Below are 18887 nucleotides of genomic sequence, written 5' to 3' on the forward strand. Positions count from 1 at the left end.
AGTTAGCAAGTTTGCATATACTGTGATGATATGTACTTGAATGAATTGTCCAGTATTTAAAGCCACTCTTAAAGTTCACTCTTAATGATGCCTGAATTTAGTTAAATTTTAATGTTTGTCAAACTAATTTTAAATTGAAAATATGATCAAATTTAATATGATAATGGAGATGGTATATTTGTTTCTCTTAACCATTGAATAAGTCTAAATAATTCATAGTTGGACAGAGCTAAGTAAAGTAATTAAACATTAGAGATTGGACACAAGCTAGTGATTGGTTAAGTGAAGTTAATTAAATTATTTGAGTGTAATAATTCTGTTAATAATGCATGATATCTGACTCCTCTAGAAAAAAATTGTATGTTAAATTAGATAAACAATTATTCTTAGTATTGGTTAAGGAATTAAAAGAACTAATTTTTTTTGACTAAATAGTCTAGTGGCTAGAAATACACTTCTTAAAATGAACAAGTGAGTGTTTAGGATTCAAACTCTGCCCCTTGTCTCTACCAACTGAACCCCTTGTCTCTACCAACTGAATTAAACTCAGGTGACAAATGAACTAAAAAGTGAAATTTAATATTACTTAAAATCTAGTAATTTAATCAACTGGGTATTACTATATTTACAAATGGATGTGTTTTGAACCTTAGAACTCATACATACCATCCAATCTAGAAATCGAACTTCATGGTTTAGTTAGACATGTTACACTTGATAAGAAAATCAACTACAATTATTATTTTATTATAACATATTTATGAATTATGCCAAAGTGTATATTTAATCAACCATTAATTTCTTATTGAAATGAATATTAAAAAGACACTGCAAGTCAATTTTATCAACATCCTGTAAAAACAAAGTTAAGGTTGCATTGTCACTTCAACTATAGAAAGATGAGATGTGGTGAAGTCAAGTACAAGTCTTAGTTTTTTTGCTAGAAATAGAGCATATTTTATAGACTTCCAACAGAGAATGTTTAGTTTTTTACAAGTTACAATTACAATTGACAATGTGGATATTTTCTTTCATAAGTCAATCTTTCAGCCCTCTATCATCTCAACGATAACTAGTTGAGATTGATGATTTTTCTCGATGGAGCAACGTTTTTTGGGGAAGCAAGCATAATATATGAAAACCATATATTATACGTGCCAAAGGCAAAAAATCCACCATCAGTAATCCTATGACTATGTCTTTGATGAACCAGCAGACATGGATAAACTCCTCACTGCAACCTTGACTGCACCAACCACACTAAGCTGTTTCATATCAGGTTTCCAACACTGTCTATATTCCTCGTTTTTATAGGCGTCTTCTATTTGAACTCCCACAAAGTATGCTACCTTAACAAACAGAATTTAGCGACGTGAGTACTAATTTTCCCGACACTGTTACCGAAATTTCCATAAAATATGGAGGACTGTCACATGATGTATGCAGAAGTGAAACCCATATATGGCACTTAAAGCTTCGCTTCCCAAAATGCATAAAATGGATCCGTGAACAAATTTAAACAGTACAGATCCATACAGACAAAAGCATGAAACATAACCATATATGGAAGCTAATTCAGCCGATTAACTTGTAACAGTTGAGAATTAAAACTACAAAGCCAGGGAGAAAAGAAGAGTGATGGACAAGCATGGTTTAGGATAACAAAATATCGAAGGCTTAAGTGTAAGTTTAGGCAGGCAGAACAATGGAACATGGAAATCATCCAAAATAACTAATAAGGATGGAACAATTGACATGTTATCTACAATTTCAGCTACTGCTCTTCACCACAACGCTTAACTTAGTAACCAGATTACATCAACTCTATTCTTCAAATGATAATTTATACAAAAGTTAGAATATGATGATACACCTTTTAAAATTACACGGTGATCACATATGCAACATTAGTATAGCTGTCAATCTTGAATACAATTGGGGAGAGCAGGGTTATTTCCAAAAACAACCAGTAAAAACAAGCAAATATGATTAGCGTCATCACCTTCTAAACAACCAAGCCTAGAAATGATAGTTATAATGAGATTTTGGGACTAATTATAAAAACTAGTAAAAACAAGCAAATATGATCAACTTCATCACCTTCTTAACAGCCAAGCCTAGAAAATAGAAATGATAGTTTGGCTTAATTCTACTTTTAGTCCCTCAAGTCTTGTGATTGGGAGATTTTGATCCTCCACTTCTCAATTGCTTGATTTTTGTCCTTAATATTTTTCCCTTGTACAAAAAAGAAGTCCTGTTGATTTTCTCCAACTTTTAGTCCCATATGTATTGTGATCATGTAACTTTAGTCCTCCACTTCTCAATTGGACACAACCACGATGGTTGGGGACTATAAGTGAGGGACCGAAATAGCATGACCATATAACTTATGGAACTAAAAGTGGAGGGAATTTGAGGGAAAATCAAGGGACCCTTTTATTGCACAAAGGAATAACAAAAGTGACCAAAATCCTGCAATTTAAAAATGAGGGACCAAAATAGCACAATCACGATACTTGGGGAAACTAAAAGCAAGGTAAAGCCTAATAGGTGCCCCAACTACTAACTCTTTCTGTTTGTTTGATTTGAGTAAAAAAATAAATTCTGCGTTCATTTCTTTCTTGTTTTCACTTTTTTTTTTTCAAATGGTGAATATATAAATATATATGAAAAAGAAGGGGGGCACAAAGATCCACAATACAAATGAAAAGCAGAGTACAGGAAGTACTCCAGAAAAAAGCCTTTAAGAAACTACAAAGCCAAAACTAAACCAAAAAGCATAAAACACTCGTAGTGAGAACAAGGAGAACCAGAGTCTCATCAGGATATAAAGAGAATAGCTCTTCTAATATTTTCATTGTTTCAGGAACTATAAAGATAATGGTTTGTTTCAAGAGTCTCTTTTCCCTATTAATTTGAGAAATGTTTTATGCTTTCACTTTTAATAGCACAATAGTCACGTTTCCATTTTCTTTCCTATTTTCATGGTTTTGTATAAGAAACGAGTGTTTTTTATCACACTTTTCTATACAAATCATTGAAAACAAGAAACAAAAACGTGTCAACTTTGTAATTAAAAATGAAAACAAAACATTTTCTAAAATCAAAAGAGAAAAGAGACTATTGAAATGAACCATTGTCTTACATTTCCGGAAACAATGAAAAATATCAAAAGAGCTATTCTCAATATTTCCTGAAATAAATCATCCCTGGCTAGGATTTTAGCTTTTCTCCATCACAATGACTCGCTTTAAAAGTATATTTTATCCTTGTTAACAAGTAAAACTAACGCAAATTTTATGAAATGGAAATAGAAAATGTTTTCACAAAGTAAACGAGACCTTAGCTTTCCCAACTCTTGTATCGGTAAATCATTTACCCAGACCAACAAAAAACTATTTGTGCTCAAGGAATACGAGAAACTTCATTTAAAACCATAAAAGCAGATACTTCAACTACTAAAATAGACCGATGCCTGACAGAAAATAAATCATAGACATTTGAGGTTGATAGTTCAACTAAGAAATAGCTGGTCAAAATTACCTTTCCAGTAGCATCCCGAACAGGTGATATGTGAAGAAGATTCCAAAATGAGCTTTTATCCTTCCTGTTAAATGTTGTGTGAATTGATTCAGCATATCCAGTAAACAAATTCAAAGCTTTGACCGCAGAGATAAAAATGAATGGAAGTATTAACCTGTAATTCAAAATACGTACTGTGCATAGTTTTTCAGTTTTGATGCTCTCCCTTATCTGTATAAGCAATAAGGCAAAGACATAACCACATAGTCCATTTACATTGATCTAAGTTCCCCAAAAAAAAAAGTGTATTACCAGTTGTAGTGCTGAGTCGTCGGTATTTGTTCCACCTAAAAATCTACAGTTGCGGCCCAATACCTCGTCTCTCGTATAACCTATTCAGACAACATGGTAATTTAAAACATAATCTGAAATTCTTGGTAAATATGAGTTATTGGTTTTAAATCCTTATGTCAAACACCATAAAATTTGCATGGCTACTATAATTAACTTTTACAAGTAAAGTTTTAGTACCTGTCAATTTCATGAAGGCGTCACTGGCATAAACAATAGGCATGTCTGGCAAATGTGGATTAGTTCTGCGAGGAAACTCAAAAACAAAAATATAAACAAATTCAGGGTCTGCAAAAATCATAAAGCTTGTGCTTAAGTAAGAAAACTAGACTTTTTTCAATAACTCACAATACAAAGCTTTGTTTGATTCTACCAAGAGAAATAATCAAGGAAGAGCTAAGAAGACCCACGTCAGGATTGCTGCATCTCTTTCTACACACCAATCTTCCCGTCAACTGGCTATAGTGGGTTAGCACAGAAAAGATGTTGTCCATGGCAGTCACAGCACTTCTCCTCTCATCATCACTTGCCTCGCGTGGCTCTTCACTCTCCAAATCTGTATGATATTATGTAGCTAACAGATCAGCAAATACCAAATAGAACCAAATCACATGGACAAATGCACAATCATTGGACAAGAGACCAAAAGGGACCATAAAAACTAACATAATGAAATTTGAATAAAGAAATGTTCCATCTATTGATTCATAGTTAAAAATCTTTACACGTCTTATTGGTTAAAAAGATGCAAAGATTATCAACCAACCAATAGTCTATTATTTTCTACTTTAAAAAATATATAGATTGTTAAGAGGACAGATAATCAATTAATCCATGGACCAATCAAATCAAATCACATTGTAATTAATAATCACTAAGTCAGTATTCAAATTTAGTCCCTCAAAGGGGCAACTGGTGTTGCTTCGGTGAAAGTGTACATACAAATTAATTCCCAAATGTGTGAACTTCTTTACAAATCAATATTTTGTCTTCACATTAACAACAACAACAACAACAACCAAGCCTTATCCCACTAAGTGGGGTTGGCTACATGGATCAAATGACGCCATAGTGTTCTATCAAAAACCATATTTGGATCCAACTCATTGACCTCTAAACCATATTTTGTCTTCACATCCTTTTATCAATTATCATTAACTATCATTCTATCAATAGTGTGCAGCAGAATAGCATAAAGGCACATTTATTATATGTGCACGTCATTAATGCCACATAAGTTGCTTACATGGATGTCTACACAAGTGTCATGCATTGCCTATACAAGTGGCATGACACATGTGTTGCCTTATAGACAGAAAGCGTAATATCGAAGACATAAAAATATGAAATTGTGAAGAAGCTGATCTATTCAAAAAGTAAGGAGTGCATTCAAAACCAAAGAAAAATAAATTGTCATTTCAATAAACCAAAACACTAAATCAAATATAAACTACTGAACTCAATAATCACCTAATAAGTGTAGCTTTCCAAGTGTAGTTGGGAGCTTAACTGTATTAATAACAAAGATTAAAGCACTAATTCATGTTTGGACTTTGGATTGGCATTGAGTTTAGCCAAATCACAACTGCACCGTGATTTAGTTAAAACTTCAAAGTGTAACTTTTACCAAAATCGCAATGAATTCACCGTGGTTGTGCCAAACTCACCACGAACGCACCAAGTGCATGTTTGTATTAGCACAAAATCACGGTGCATCAGATGATTTTATCAAAAAGTACAATTTGAAACTTCAACAAAACCATAGTGCACATAACAACGACAAAAGCACCGAGTGAAGTTCTGCGGCATTGTGATTTTGTTGAAGCTTCAAAATGTAGTTTTTGCCGAAATTGCAAAATTCCACAGCATTACTCGTCATCAATGCACTAAGTAAATGTTTGGATTCGCACTGACTTTGACAGAATCACAGTATGCCACGTAATTTTATTAAAAGCTACACTTTTGAGCTTCAATAAAATGAAAGTGCTACTTCGTCAAACTCATTGCGAATCCAAACATGTCAGAATACTAATCAATGCATAAATTCAATTCAATGAGAGAAACACAAAAAACAGAACAAAACAAAGAAACAAAACCAACCAGTGACATCATCATCATCATGTTCCAAATCCAACACTTGATTCCTGGAAGAAGAAGAAACACGTCGAAGTTCAACCAAACTATCTGAACAAACTTCTTTCCGACAACACCGAAACATAAAATCATGATTCACCACAACAGAACCACCACCACCACCACCATAAACCCTTAATTTCAACGGAACTTGAACAGCAACAAAATGAACAACAGCACCACTTTTAACACAAAAAACCGGACAAACAGTTAAGAAAACCCAAAACGGCGTGCCGTTTTTTCTATAATTAACCAAAACAACGTTCGTTTCTCTCTCTTCTCTAACAGCTTCACGAATTTCCATCACCGACCTACGGCATGTCGCTGGACCTTGAAACATGGAACCACTTCTACCAAGAACTTCGTCGCGCGTGAAGCCAGTGATGTTGAGAAACGCGTGGCTAGCGAAGATTATTGGGTGGTTTGAAAGTGATGGGTCGGTGATTGTGAATGGTATTTCTTCAGATAATTCTTCGAGTGATTCTCGCGCGTGGTGTGAGTAAAATTCGTCGAACGATTTCTTTATTGATTCCATTAATTATGTTACTGATTGTGTTTGTTCTGCTGCTTCTTCTATTGGTTGTTCGCAATCCCATGTGAACTTTTTGGACTCTATAAGTTGATTTTTGAAATAAGTGCTTAGTTGTGGATGGAAATTGATAAGAAAGAAAGTGATTATTTGTTTAGTTTAGACCATAGGAATGAGGTTTTTGTCAAGTTGGCATGGTTGGAAGGTGTTTTTGCTTTTGAGTATGGGATTGGGGTGTGATGAGGAAAATGGGGGGGAATGAATAATAACAATAATAATATCTGGTGAAAGTTGTGGTAATGATGATGATGAATATTGAATTGAATATGGGAAAATAGGGATTGTGTGAACTAAGAAGGGAAGACGACAAGAACAATACAGTGTGTGTGACTAGACTACCAAATGGAGAAAGGTGGGGAAGGGAGGGAGGAAGAAATTCATGACTGTGGCATCTATTTTGAGTCACACAATACTCAAGATATTTTTTATGGCATTTTTTTTTTTTATTTTCCTAAAAGTTAAACAAAAATTATAATTAGAAACAACCAACATATCTTAATCATCAAATTCAATCTTATCAATGTCAAAAAAAAATTCAATCTTATCTTTTTTTATAATTTTAATTCTTGTTTAATGTTTTGTGTTTCATGATAAAGATTTGACAATTGAGAAAAGAATGAGAGAATTGCAATAGAGATAATCTATTCTAACTTCACGACATAGACATTTTGATCCAACTATGAAATTGATTATCGAATTAACAATGAAACATGTTTTTCTCTTAAAATAGATATTGGATTGCTCTCAAATAGACAACTTCAAATATTGAACGCATGTTCTTGTTTTGAAAGGGAGTCATGTTACTAACTCTTTAAACATTGTGTTTTTTTTTAAGGAGCTCTTTAAACATTGTGTTATTGTTTTTTAAAAATCTTTATATTAGGTTAAAAAGGTTTGATAATTTAAAATTCGTTAAAAGAAATAAAATAGAATACAGTCAAAGATATAAATATAATTTAATCAACAAAATTATATCCTATTCTATCTAATTAAATTTGTCTTCAGACAAAGTGTATTAGCTCTTCCCTTACTTTATGGATAGGAGTTTATATCGAATTAGAGCGAGTCTTTATTAGTCACAAACAAAATTAAAAATACTTAGACGCATACACATAGATAAGATAAATTAAAAGATAAAAGTGAAAAATGATGTGATGTGATTAATATATTTCTCTTTTAAATTTTCTTCATTTGTATGTGTGCGTTCAAATTTTTTTTTTTATTTCGAGTTGTGACTAAAATTAAGCCTTGCTTCTTGAATCGAACCAAACAACTTCAACATATATTGATCTAGATATCATTTTTTACGTCATTTGATACTTATCAGTCTAAACTCGAACATAACTTTATATTTTATTATTAAAAGTTTTATTAATCTTATTCAAAACGTGTCAGATATTAAATATGAATACCTCTCATGGTTGAAATGTTAATTTTAGTTCGCTATGTTGTAGGCGTCTAACCCCTTATATTAGACCCAATCTCCGTTGGTTATTTTTAGCTCTTTTATTTTATTTTTTATACTTATGTGTTCTTATCTATTATTCTTTGTATTATGGTAAAAGAAAACCAACTATTGTTTCAAATTTTTATTTTTATTTAATATTTTGATAATTTTCTTATGTTTCATTCTTCATTGGTTTCATTTGAAATTTGTAAAACTGTATAGGAAAAAAAAAACGAATCAATCCAACATGTATATGTTGGAAAAGATGTTCTCCAATACAATATCCACCTCATTGCAAGGAAACTATTATGCATATGAATTTTGTGGATCAATAATTCATGTGCGAACATTTAGGTAATGTACATTTCAATTAGGTAATGTACTTTTCTAATTTTAGGCTAAGCCATTCTCTTTTTCTAACAATACTTTTTCCTAATGATCAACTCATTTAGGTAATGTACTCTTGATTTTGAAATTTCTTATACAATGTTTTTAATGTTAAAAATATATAAAAATCCTAAATCATCGAGTTGAATAAAATTTCCTTGGTTAGCATTACGGGAACAAAACTCTTTCCTTTTTTCTGGTGATTGGTACAAAACTCCTTCTACCTATATTTTTTTCTATACAAAAATAAAAACACCATAAAAAGAAATCAAATTCATTTCTAATTGAATCAGTTGTTGAGATGTAACACATTTACCTATACATTGAATGTTTGTTAATTAGTAGCATCATACTTTTGTTGAGTGTGAAAACAAAACAACAAAATTTTTGAGGTTATGAATTTTCATGGTAAATAAAGTGAGATATTTTTTTGTCTATTATTATCATGATTTATTCTATGCTTGTGGTCATGTAAATGGACCAGTGAAGAACATGTACAATGCATGCGATAGGAAAAGCGGAACCACTTGTTTGTCTGATTTGATTTTGATTTTGGATGTTTGGAAGGTGAAGTTAGGATACGAAACCGGGAATTTCTCATAAGTCATTATCTATTAACAGTGACGATTTGAAATTTGCCATTGAAAGATAGGAAAAATATAAAAGTAATTCGAAAGAGCTTACTTATCCAAGGATTCCAAACGTATATTTGTTAAGGATGATCACTAATCGCTTAGTGTGCAGCAGAATAGCATAAAGGCACATTTATTATATGTGCACGTCATTAATGCCACATAAGTTGCTTACATGGATGTCTACACAAGTGTCATGCATTGCCTATACAAGTGGCATGACACATGTGTTGCCTTATAGACAGAAAGCGTAATATCGAAGACATAAAAATATGAAATTGTGAAGAAGCTGATCTATTCAAAAAGTAAGGAGTGCATTCAAAACCAAAGAAAAATAAATTGTCATTTCAATAAACCAAAACACTAAATCAAATATAAACTACTGAACTCAATAATCACCTAATAAGTGTAGCTTTCCAATTGTAGTTGGGAGCTTAACTGTATTAATAACAAAGATTAAAGCACTAATTCATGTTTGGACTTTGGATTGGCATTGAGTTTAGCCAAATCACAACTGCACCGTGATTTAGTTAAAACTTCAAAGTGTAACTTTTACCAAAATCGCAATGAATTCACCGTGGTTGTGCCAAACTCACCACAAACGCACCAAGTGCATGTTTGTATTAGCACAAAATCACGGTGCATCAGATGATTTTATCAAAAAGTACAATTTGAAACTTCAACAAAACCATAGTGCACATAACAACGACAAAAGCACCGAGTGAAGTTCTGCAGCATTGTAATTTTGTTGAAGCTTCAAAATGTAGTTTTTGCCGAAATTGCAAAATTCCACAGCATTACTCGTCATCAATGCACTAAGTAAATGTTTGGATTCCCACTGACTTTGACAGAATCACAGTATGCCAAATAATTTTATTAAAAGCTACACTTTTGAGCTTCAATAAAATGATAGCGCTACTTCGTCAAACTCAGTGCGAATCCAAACATGTCCGAATACTAATCAATGCATAAATTCAATTCAATAAGAGAAACACAAAAAACAGAACAAAACAAAGAAACAAAACCAACCAGTGACATCATCATCATCATGTTCCAAATCCAACACTTGATTCCTGGAAGAAGAAACACGACGAAGTTCAACCAAACTATCAGAACAAACTTCTTTCCGACAACACCGAAACATAAAATCATGATTCACCACAACAGAACCACCACCACCACCATAAACCCTTAATTTTAACGGAACTTGAACAGCAACAAAATGAACAACAGCACCACTTTTAACACAAAAAACCGGACAAACAGTTAAGAAAACCCAAAACGGCGTGCCGTTTTTTCTATAATTAACCAAAACAACGTTCGCTTCTCTCTCTTCCCTTACAGCTTCACGAATTTCCATCACCGACCTACGACATGTCGCTGGACCTTGAAACATGGAACCACTTCTACCAAGAACTTCGTCGCGCGTGAAGCCAGTGATGTTGAGAAACGCGTGGCTAGCGAAGATGATTGGGTGGTTTGAAAGTGATGGGTCGGTGATTGTGAATGGTATTTCTTCAGATAATTCTTCGAGTGATTCTCGCGCGTGGTGTGAGTAAAATTCGTCGAACGATTTCTTTATTGATTCCATTAATTATGTTATTGATTGTGTTTGTTCTGCTGCTTCTTCTATTGGTTGTTCGCAATCCCATGTGAACTTTTTGGACTCTATAAGTTGATTTTTGAAATAAGTGCTTAGTTGTGGATGGAAATTGATAAGAAAGAAAGTGATTATTTGTTTAGTTTAAACCATAGGAATGAGGTTTTTGTCAAGTTGGCATAGTTGGAAGGTGTTTTTTCTTTTGAGTATGGGATTGGGGTGTGATGAGGAAAATGGGGGGGAATGAATAATAACAATAATAATATCTGGTGAAAGTTGTGGTAATGATGATGATGATGAATATTGAATATGGGAAAATAGGGATTGTGTGAACTAAGAAGGGAAGACGACAAGAACAATACAGTGTGTGTGACTAGACTACCAAATGGAGAAAGGTGGGGAAGGGAGGGAGGAAGAAATTCATGACTGTGGCATCTAATTTGAGTCACACAATACTCAAGATATTTTTTATGGCATTTTTTTTTTATTTTCCTAAAAGTTAATCAAAAATTATAATTAAAAACAACATATCTTAATCATCAAATTCAATCTTATCTTTTTTTATAATTTTAATTCTTGTTTAATGTTTTGTGTTTCATGATAAAGATAAAGATTTGACAATTGAGAAAAGAATGAGAGAATTGCAATGGAGAGAATTTATTCCGACTTCACGATATATGAGATTAATGATTAAGTTGACAATAAAACATGTTTTTCTTTTGAAATTGATATTGGACTGCTCTCAAATAGACAACTTCAGATATTGAACGCATGTTCTTATTTTGAGTGGGAGTCATGTTACTAACTCTCTAAACATCGTGTTGTTGTTTTTTAAAAATCTTTATATTAGGTTAAAAAGGTTTGATAATTTAAAATTTGTTAAAAGAAATAAAATAGAATTCAATCAAGATCAAGGATGGATACAAGTTGTAACATGTGTGGGTTTGTGCCTACACAAAAATTTTAGTAACACTTTTTTTTTAGGAGTATAATGTAGCAATAGTTGACATTTTGACTACATGACTCACACTTATCACAAATTATTTCTCCTTTGGACCACACATATCATCATATAGCTCAAATCATTTCTTGATAATATGAATATTATCAATCGATAATAAGATAATTATCAAGAATCAAATGCAAAATCGAGTGGGAGATATGTCAAGATTGTTTAGTTATTTATATAGAGAAAAATATTTTTATTGATATTGAAAATGAGAAATCATTCAAAATTTGCATAATATAAAAAGTGGTAGATGACAATGTTATATATGGTGCCCCCACTATTCAAAAATCTTGGATCCGTCACTGATCAAGATATAAATATAACTTAATCAACAATTTTTTTTATCCTATTCTATATAATTAAATTTGTCTTCAGAACAAAGTGTATTAGCTCTTCCCTTACTTTATGGATAGGAGTTTATATTGAATTAGAGCAAGTCTTTATTAGTCACAAACACAAATTAAAAATGCTTAGACACGTACACATAAATAAGATAAATTAAAAGATAAAAGTGAAAAATGATGTGATGTGATTAATTTATTTCTCATTTAAATTTTCTTCATCTGTATGTGTGCGTTCAAATATTTTTTTATTTGGAGTTATGACTAAAATTAAGCCTTGCTTCTTGAATCAAACCAAACAACCTCAACATATATTGATCTAGACATCATTCTTTACGTCATTTGATACTTATTAGTTTAAAATCGAACATAATTTTATATTTTATTATTAAAAGTTTTATTAATCTTATTCAAAATGTGTCAGATACTAAATATGAATACCTCTCATAGTTGAAATGTTAATTTTAGTTCGCTATGTTGTAGGCGTCTAACCCCTTATATTAGATTCAATCTTTGTTGTCCTCACGAGATTAGTTTAGTTGATAGGGACAATGCATAATATATGCAAGGTCCGGGGTTCGAACCCTGGACACCACCCAAAAAAAAAGGCCCAATCTATGTTGGTTATTTTTATTTAGCTCTTTTATTTTATTTTATTTTTTGATTAGTTTTTTTTTTTTTTTTTAGTTTTAGCTCTTATAAAATATGTTATACTTATGTGTTCTTTTCTATTATTCTTTGTATTATGGTAAAAGAAAACCAACTATTGTTTGAAAGTTTTATTTTTATTTAATATTTTGAAATAATTTCTTATGTTTAATTCTTCATTGATTTCATATGAAATTTGTAAAACTGTATAGTAAAAAAAAACGATCAATCCAACATGTATATGTTGGAAAAGATGTTCTCCAATATAATATCCAACTAATTGCAAGGAAACTTTTATGTATATGAATTTTTTGGATCAATAATTCATGGGCGAACATTTAGGTAATGTACAATTCAATTAGGTAATGTACTTTTCTAATTTTAGGCTAAGCCATTCTATTTTTCTAATAATACTTTTTCCTAATGATCAACTCATTTAGGTAATGTACTTTTGATTATGAAATTTCTTATACAATTTTGTTAATGTTAAAAATATATAAAAATCCTAAATCATCGAGTTGAATCAAATTTACTTGGTTAGCATTAGGGGAACAAAACTCTTTCCTTTTTCTGGTGATTGGTACAAAACTCTCTCTACCTATATTTTTTTCTAAACAAAAATAAAAACACCATAAAAAGAAATCAAATTCATTTCTAAATTGAATCAGTTGTTGAGATGTAACACTTTTACCTATACATTGAATGTTTGTTAATTAGTAGTATCATACTTTTGTTGAGTGTGAAAACAAAACAACAAAATTTTTGAGGTTATGAATTTTCATGGTAAATAAAGTGAGATATTTTTTTGTCTATTATTATCATGATTTATTCTATGCTTGTGGTCATGTAAATGGACCAGTGAAGAACATGTACAATGCATGCGATAGGAAAAGCGGAACCACTTGTTTGTCTGATTTGATTTTGATTTTGGATGTTTGAAAGGTGAAGTTAGGATACGAAACCGGGAATTTCTCATAAGTCATTATCTATTAACAGTGATGATTTGAAATTTGCCATTGAAAGATAGGAAAAATACAAAAGTAATTCGAAAGAACTTACTTATCCAAGGATTCCAAACGTATCTTTGTTAAGGATGATCACTAATCGCTGCTGTACTATGTTGAATTACTTACTCAAATGCATCTTGGTGTCTTTCACCACAACAAACACTCAGCATAAAAAATTCGTGTATAATTTGATTTGGTGTGGAGTTATACCGTCTAACTCTAGTCTTTGTTTGTGTGGTTGTTGGAAGGAGGAAAGCGTTGATCATATGTCCGTGAATTGTGGGATGTGATTTTTACGGTGGAATATGATCCTCTTATTCGTCAACGGTTAGGTATTTATTCAACAGTCAGGTTGCATATTTACGATCATTCTTATTCATTTTGAAAGTTTAGGAGGCAATTCTAGAAAGAAAAAAAAAATTTGATTTTTCCTTCTTTTAATTTGGTTGGCTTCTGTTTGAGTTGAAGGAAAAGAATTGTCGCACTTTTCATCATATTTTTCGTGAATTAGTCAAATAAATATTTTTTTTTGTACAAATTTAAATGAATAGTTTTTAATATTAACTAAATAATCTTGTGTCAATGAGAAAAACCAAATTACTCAATCCAATTAATCATAAAATTAATTTAGAGTAGAAAGAAACGGTACAGAACAAACAACCAAATAATATAACTACAAAATGTCATGCTGGCTCATACTCGATTCTTATCCAATCCGAGTCATCTCTTATTCGTCATATTTTTCCTACAAACTATATAATTTTAAATTTTTTTGTTACAATGACGAACAAGACAATTCATCAAACTCGAGTGGGGTATGTGAGTGTTAGGTTTGGATTTGGACTGTTGTGTGTAGGAATTAAAAATGATACCGACCTCAAAGACCTCAAAGATAGTCCTAATCATTGGGGCTTGAGTTCACCAATTAATACCGTGCGACATTAGAAGTTAATTTAGAGAAGAAAAATAATGGGCAAAGTTACACTCAATTGTTCATCTTATACACCCTCCATCCCAGATTAACTGAGCCAAAAGTTCATTTCACACGTATTAAGAAAAATGTATAAATAGAGGAGAGAGAAAAATAGTTTTAAGTGCACTTGTTAAGTATTAGTGCATTCTTCACTATCATAAATGTAAAGTGGAATATATTGAATTGTGAATGATAAAAGTAGTATTAGTTAGAGTTATAAAAGGAAAAAAGTAATTAATATGTATTGAAAAGTGAAATGGCTCAATTATTTTAGGACACTTTTCTTTTTGCAAATGGCTCGGTTATTATGGGACGGAGGGAGTATTAATTTTTTTGTTACAATTCATCTTATAACAAAAAAATCTAATTCTTTAAAAAAAAAACAAAAAAATACTCCCTCTGGTCACATTTATAAGCAAAAAATCACTTTTTAGGTTCATTCAACACCTAATGTATTTGGTCCATAATATATACCAAATACATTAGGTCTTTAATGAACCTAAAAAGTAGTTTTTTGCTTATAAATGTGACCGTAGGGAGTATCTAATAATTCATTTTTTACGCTATACTTATAGTCATTTTTGTAGAAAATTTATAGTTATATTTTTCTTTTGAGACGGTTTGTATTGTCTCTGCAAAATTGTAAATAGTTACACTATTGAATTTAAATTAAATTAAAAAGATATAATATGCTTTGTTAACACGTTAAATTGTAAGGGATGCGAGTCTTTGGATAAACCATGGTATCAGATGATGGTATGTAGCCACCTTTACAGTGGAGCCACTAATTTACGAGTGCAAAGGATACCACCTAATACAATACTTTTTACACCTATAAATCTTGAGTTGTATACTGATAATCTCAATTATATTGACTACTATTTCACTGATGTGAATTTAAATAACGATACATACTTGAAAAAAATTAACATAGCAGGTTTGGATCCCTATAAATTTAATAGCAGAATTTGATAAAGCCGGGATTTTAACTGCAATATTCAAATCATACTAGATGTATTCGAACTTCATGTGTTGTTGAATTGTAGGGTGACAAAATAAGCGAGGCGGAATTGCATCACATTTTCTATTCAGTTTTCTCAAATTGTTGGACTATATATTTCTAAATGCGAAGCAACTGGATGACTATATATTTCACGAAGTAGACATTCCGGCCATTCAATCAAGCAATATCTGATTTCCACTTCTGATGGGTCTTGGTCATGTTGGCATTCAAAACAAATATCTTTTTGTATATGCAGAACATTAGACCTGCAATGCATATCTCTTTTAAAACAATTTTGATGGAGAATATTCTTCGGAGGGAGGCAAGAATTTTGACAAAGTATATTTTATAATGTGATTGAGAAATGGATAGAAAAATATTGATTTAATTTACTTTTGGTTCCTCTATTTTCACTGATTCACAGTTTTAGTCCCCCGATTAAATCATCTTATTTTATTTTCCATATCATAAAAACATATTGTTTTAAAAAATAAAAACTTGAATGAAAAAATGTAAAAAAAAAAAATAATCATCTTTTTTTTATTTTCCTTTTCCTATAGATCTATGTCCCCCAAAATTTTGTCTTTCCTTTTTATTTTTATCCACTTTTAGCTTATAGATTGCGTTGTTCAGTTAGCTAAGTTAGCAAATCTGACTCAAACCCTATGTTTAGTACTCAAATGAATTATTTTTCTTTATTTTATTTCAATATATTTACTAGGGTGTTGTAAATAGTAGGTGGTTGCCTTGAGATCGCAACACAGTCGAGATGTTTTTACTATATGATGTCTTTGCACTTCAATCTTTGTCTTAAAAAAACTTTCAACTTGTAAAAAAGACAGAAAAAATCAAAAAATAAGTCCAAATTTCAATGGTGGAAAAAATTCAGAATTTTTTTAAATCAAGGGACTATATTTTAGATTTTCAAAAAAAAAAAAAATACGCATTGCTATATCATTCCCGATTTGTTAGATTAATATTCAACATGACACATCAATAAAAATAAGTCTAAAATTTAATTATGGAAAAGTTTCAGAAATAGGGGGGCTATACTTTAAAATTTAGAAATTGATGACTAAAAGTCTAAAACTTTGTATCACCAGAAAATAAAGGGGCCAAAAAATGTATCTAAGCTTGTTTTGAACAAACAGAAAAAGACTTATTGGTGAAAAATGGCTCACGGAAAATACACATTTACATTTTATCTGCTTAGGAGCTAGTAGTATGACTAGTGGTTACTGTTGTTTATATGGGTGCAATGTCCCTACCCTAATTGTGGGATGGATGTTAGCTTTCACTTGGAGACCCTATGTTTTGCTTTCCCCTGAATTGCTCTCAAATGCTTTTTATAATCTTTGTGGTAATCTTCTCACCAACTCTTGAGCATTATGTGTGAGATTATTATGGGTGTTGAATTGAATGAGTTTGATATATTTACTAGTTTATTGAATGAAGGAGAAATATGGAATGGAATTTCTGCTGTCGAAGCTTCAACTACTTTATACAAATATCACATCATATTTTGAATGACTTCATATTTTTACTTTTGTTTTCTTTGTTCTTTGTTTTTTTTTCCTTTCCTAGTTTTCCTTTATTTTAACTTAGGCATAAGTTACTCATGTGTGATGTGGGCCTCTTTTAAACTTACATTATCCAGCTTACTTCTGTATACTGAGATTTTGTCAATTGTAGACTTCTAAAACTGAATGCAACTTGAGCTGGTCTTTTATCAACAAAAAATGTATAAGAATATTCCTTAATAATTTTATCATATTTTATCCTCAGAAATCTTTCTAATAATTATCCTCAGAAATCTTTCTAATAATTATGTTTTGAGTTTTTAAAACAATACTAATATTCTCATAAAAGAAATCACACACTCACATTGATTTTCATATATAGTGATTTTACATGAAATTATTTTTCCATGAAAACCCATAATTTGTTATGGAAATTTTTCAATAATTTTTTAGCATAAAAATATTTTTATCATGCATTGAAAACTGCTAGTATTATTCTCATCATGGCCTTATCAAATTATATATGGCTTTAATGTCTATGAATAATATTTCAGCATATATTTTTTATAGTAGAATAATTGATTGCAAATTAATTATTTTGGCTATGTAAATTGCATATAAAATACAAGCTGGAGTATTGGCTTACGTGTTTTCAAAATCTACACATAATTGATCATGCCATTTCACTTTGTATTAACGGCTAGTTACTATATATTTTTTTCCCGTTGGCTAACAAGAAGACTTAACGGTTAAATCATTGTTTTGCATGAATTAACATTAGGCATGGCAACAAAACTCATACCCGCGGTTACCCGCCCGAACCAAACTCAATTTGACGCGTTTTCCCCATTTTGACTGGGTTTGGGTATGGGTATGGGTTTTCCCCGATTTCAAAACACGGGTATGGGTATGGGATGGGTAACGGGTTTATAGGTACCCACCCCAAACCCGTCCCAAATGTAAAAAAATTACTTTATGTTGATATGTCATGTTATTTTGTTTGATAATTGTCATGTTAATAAAAACTACCATTGATATTTAAAATCAACTAAATCATTCCGTCTAACAAATGTTAAAGTGAGCACATTGTTAGATAATGTATTACAACATTGCTCTTGGAGATGCCAAAAAACTTCTATTTTTTAATAAAAAAAATTATTCAATGCGGGGATGGGGATGGGGCGGGGATACCCGAACCCGTCGGGGACGGGGATGGGATTCAATTTCTCATCCCCGTTGGGTATGGGTAGGGTAACGGGTAAGTATATGGGAATCAGGTATGGGGACGGGGAAGGTAAAACCTGTCCCCCACCCCGCCCCATTGCCATGCATAATTAACATTACAACGGCCGTTTCTTTAATTTAATTTGGCAACAACAATTTTCTTTTAAAAAGTAGCAATGCCTCATGAATATCTTTTTAGCCTCTATAAATTCAATTGAGAATCAAACAAAATAAAGACAACAACTTTCATTATCTCAATTGACATTTTCAATATCAATTGCTTTCAAACTTTCATTCAAATTGTTTGGAAAACTTTGTCTACACTTTAACATTTATTAAAAAGTTTTCTGAGTACTAAGTCCATTTGTTTAAGAGTGATATTGATAAGATTATACAGCCATACACATTTGATATTCTTCAATTACTTTGTTGTAAAGTTTCTCACCATTGTTGGTGGAAATTGTTGTAAAAGATAGTGGAGTGCTATCTTGTTTGTTTGTG

The 18887-nt window shown here is 31.4% G+C and overlaps 1 protein-coding gene across 10 annotated transcripts; it reads right to left on the reverse strand.

The window, feature by feature from the left end:
* Positions 1 to 839: 839 nt before the first annotated feature.
* PLPB (PAS/LOV protein B) lies at positions 840 to 11041 on the reverse strand. 10 transcript variants are annotated; one of them, XR_015012124.1, is made up of 8 exons: positions 5974 to 6847; positions 5344 to 5382; positions 4222 to 4429; positions 4054 to 4118; positions 3835 to 3914; positions 3718 to 3753; positions 3544 to 3607; positions 840 to 1349 (listed from the first exon to the last, which is right to left on the reverse strand). XR_015012124.1 is itself a non-coding variant. In XM_085714768.1 (8 exons), exons 1-8 carry the CDS (start codon positions 10650 to 10652, stop codon positions 1194 to 1196), a joined length of 1230 nt encoding a protein of 409 aa, XP_085570894.1. In that variant the 5' UTR covers positions 10653 to 11041; the 3' UTR covers positions 840 to 1193. The 10 variants fall into 10 exon arrangements, 9 of the variants coding, with proteins under 9 accessions (XP_085570894.1, XP_085570897.1, XP_085570893.1 ...); XM_085714768.1 differs by lacking the exon at positions 5974 to 6847 and adding an exon at positions 10091 to 11041 and having other exon boundaries at positions 3698 to 3753; XM_085714771.1 differs by having other exon boundaries at positions 3698 to 3753; positions 4054 to 4129; positions 4284 to 4429.
* Between the last annotated feature and the right edge of the window lie 7846 nt (positions 11042 to 18887).

This window comes from Medicago sativa, chromosome 5 (genome assembly GCF_051527215.1).
Source record: "Medicago sativa cultivar Bolivia chromosome 5, Bolivia_mono, whole genome shotgun sequence".
NCBI lineage: Eukaryota > Viridiplantae > Streptophyta > Magnoliopsida > Fabales > Fabaceae > Medicago > Medicago sativa.

Bases quoted from the DNA above. Each gene is read 5' to 3' on its own strand.
- PLPB (XM_085714767.1), bottom strand. From the start codon at position 6,541: ATGGAATCAATAAAGAAATCGTTCGACGAATTTTACTCACACCACGCG. The intron at 3,915-4,053 runs GTACTAAAACTT...TTGTCTGAATAG, and splicing joins CGCCTTCATGAAATTGACAG to GTTATACGAGAGACGAGGTA. The intron at 3,754-3,834 runs GTAATACACTTT...TTGCTTATACAG, and splicing joins ACGACTCAGCACTACAACTG to ATAAGGGAGAGCATCAAAAC.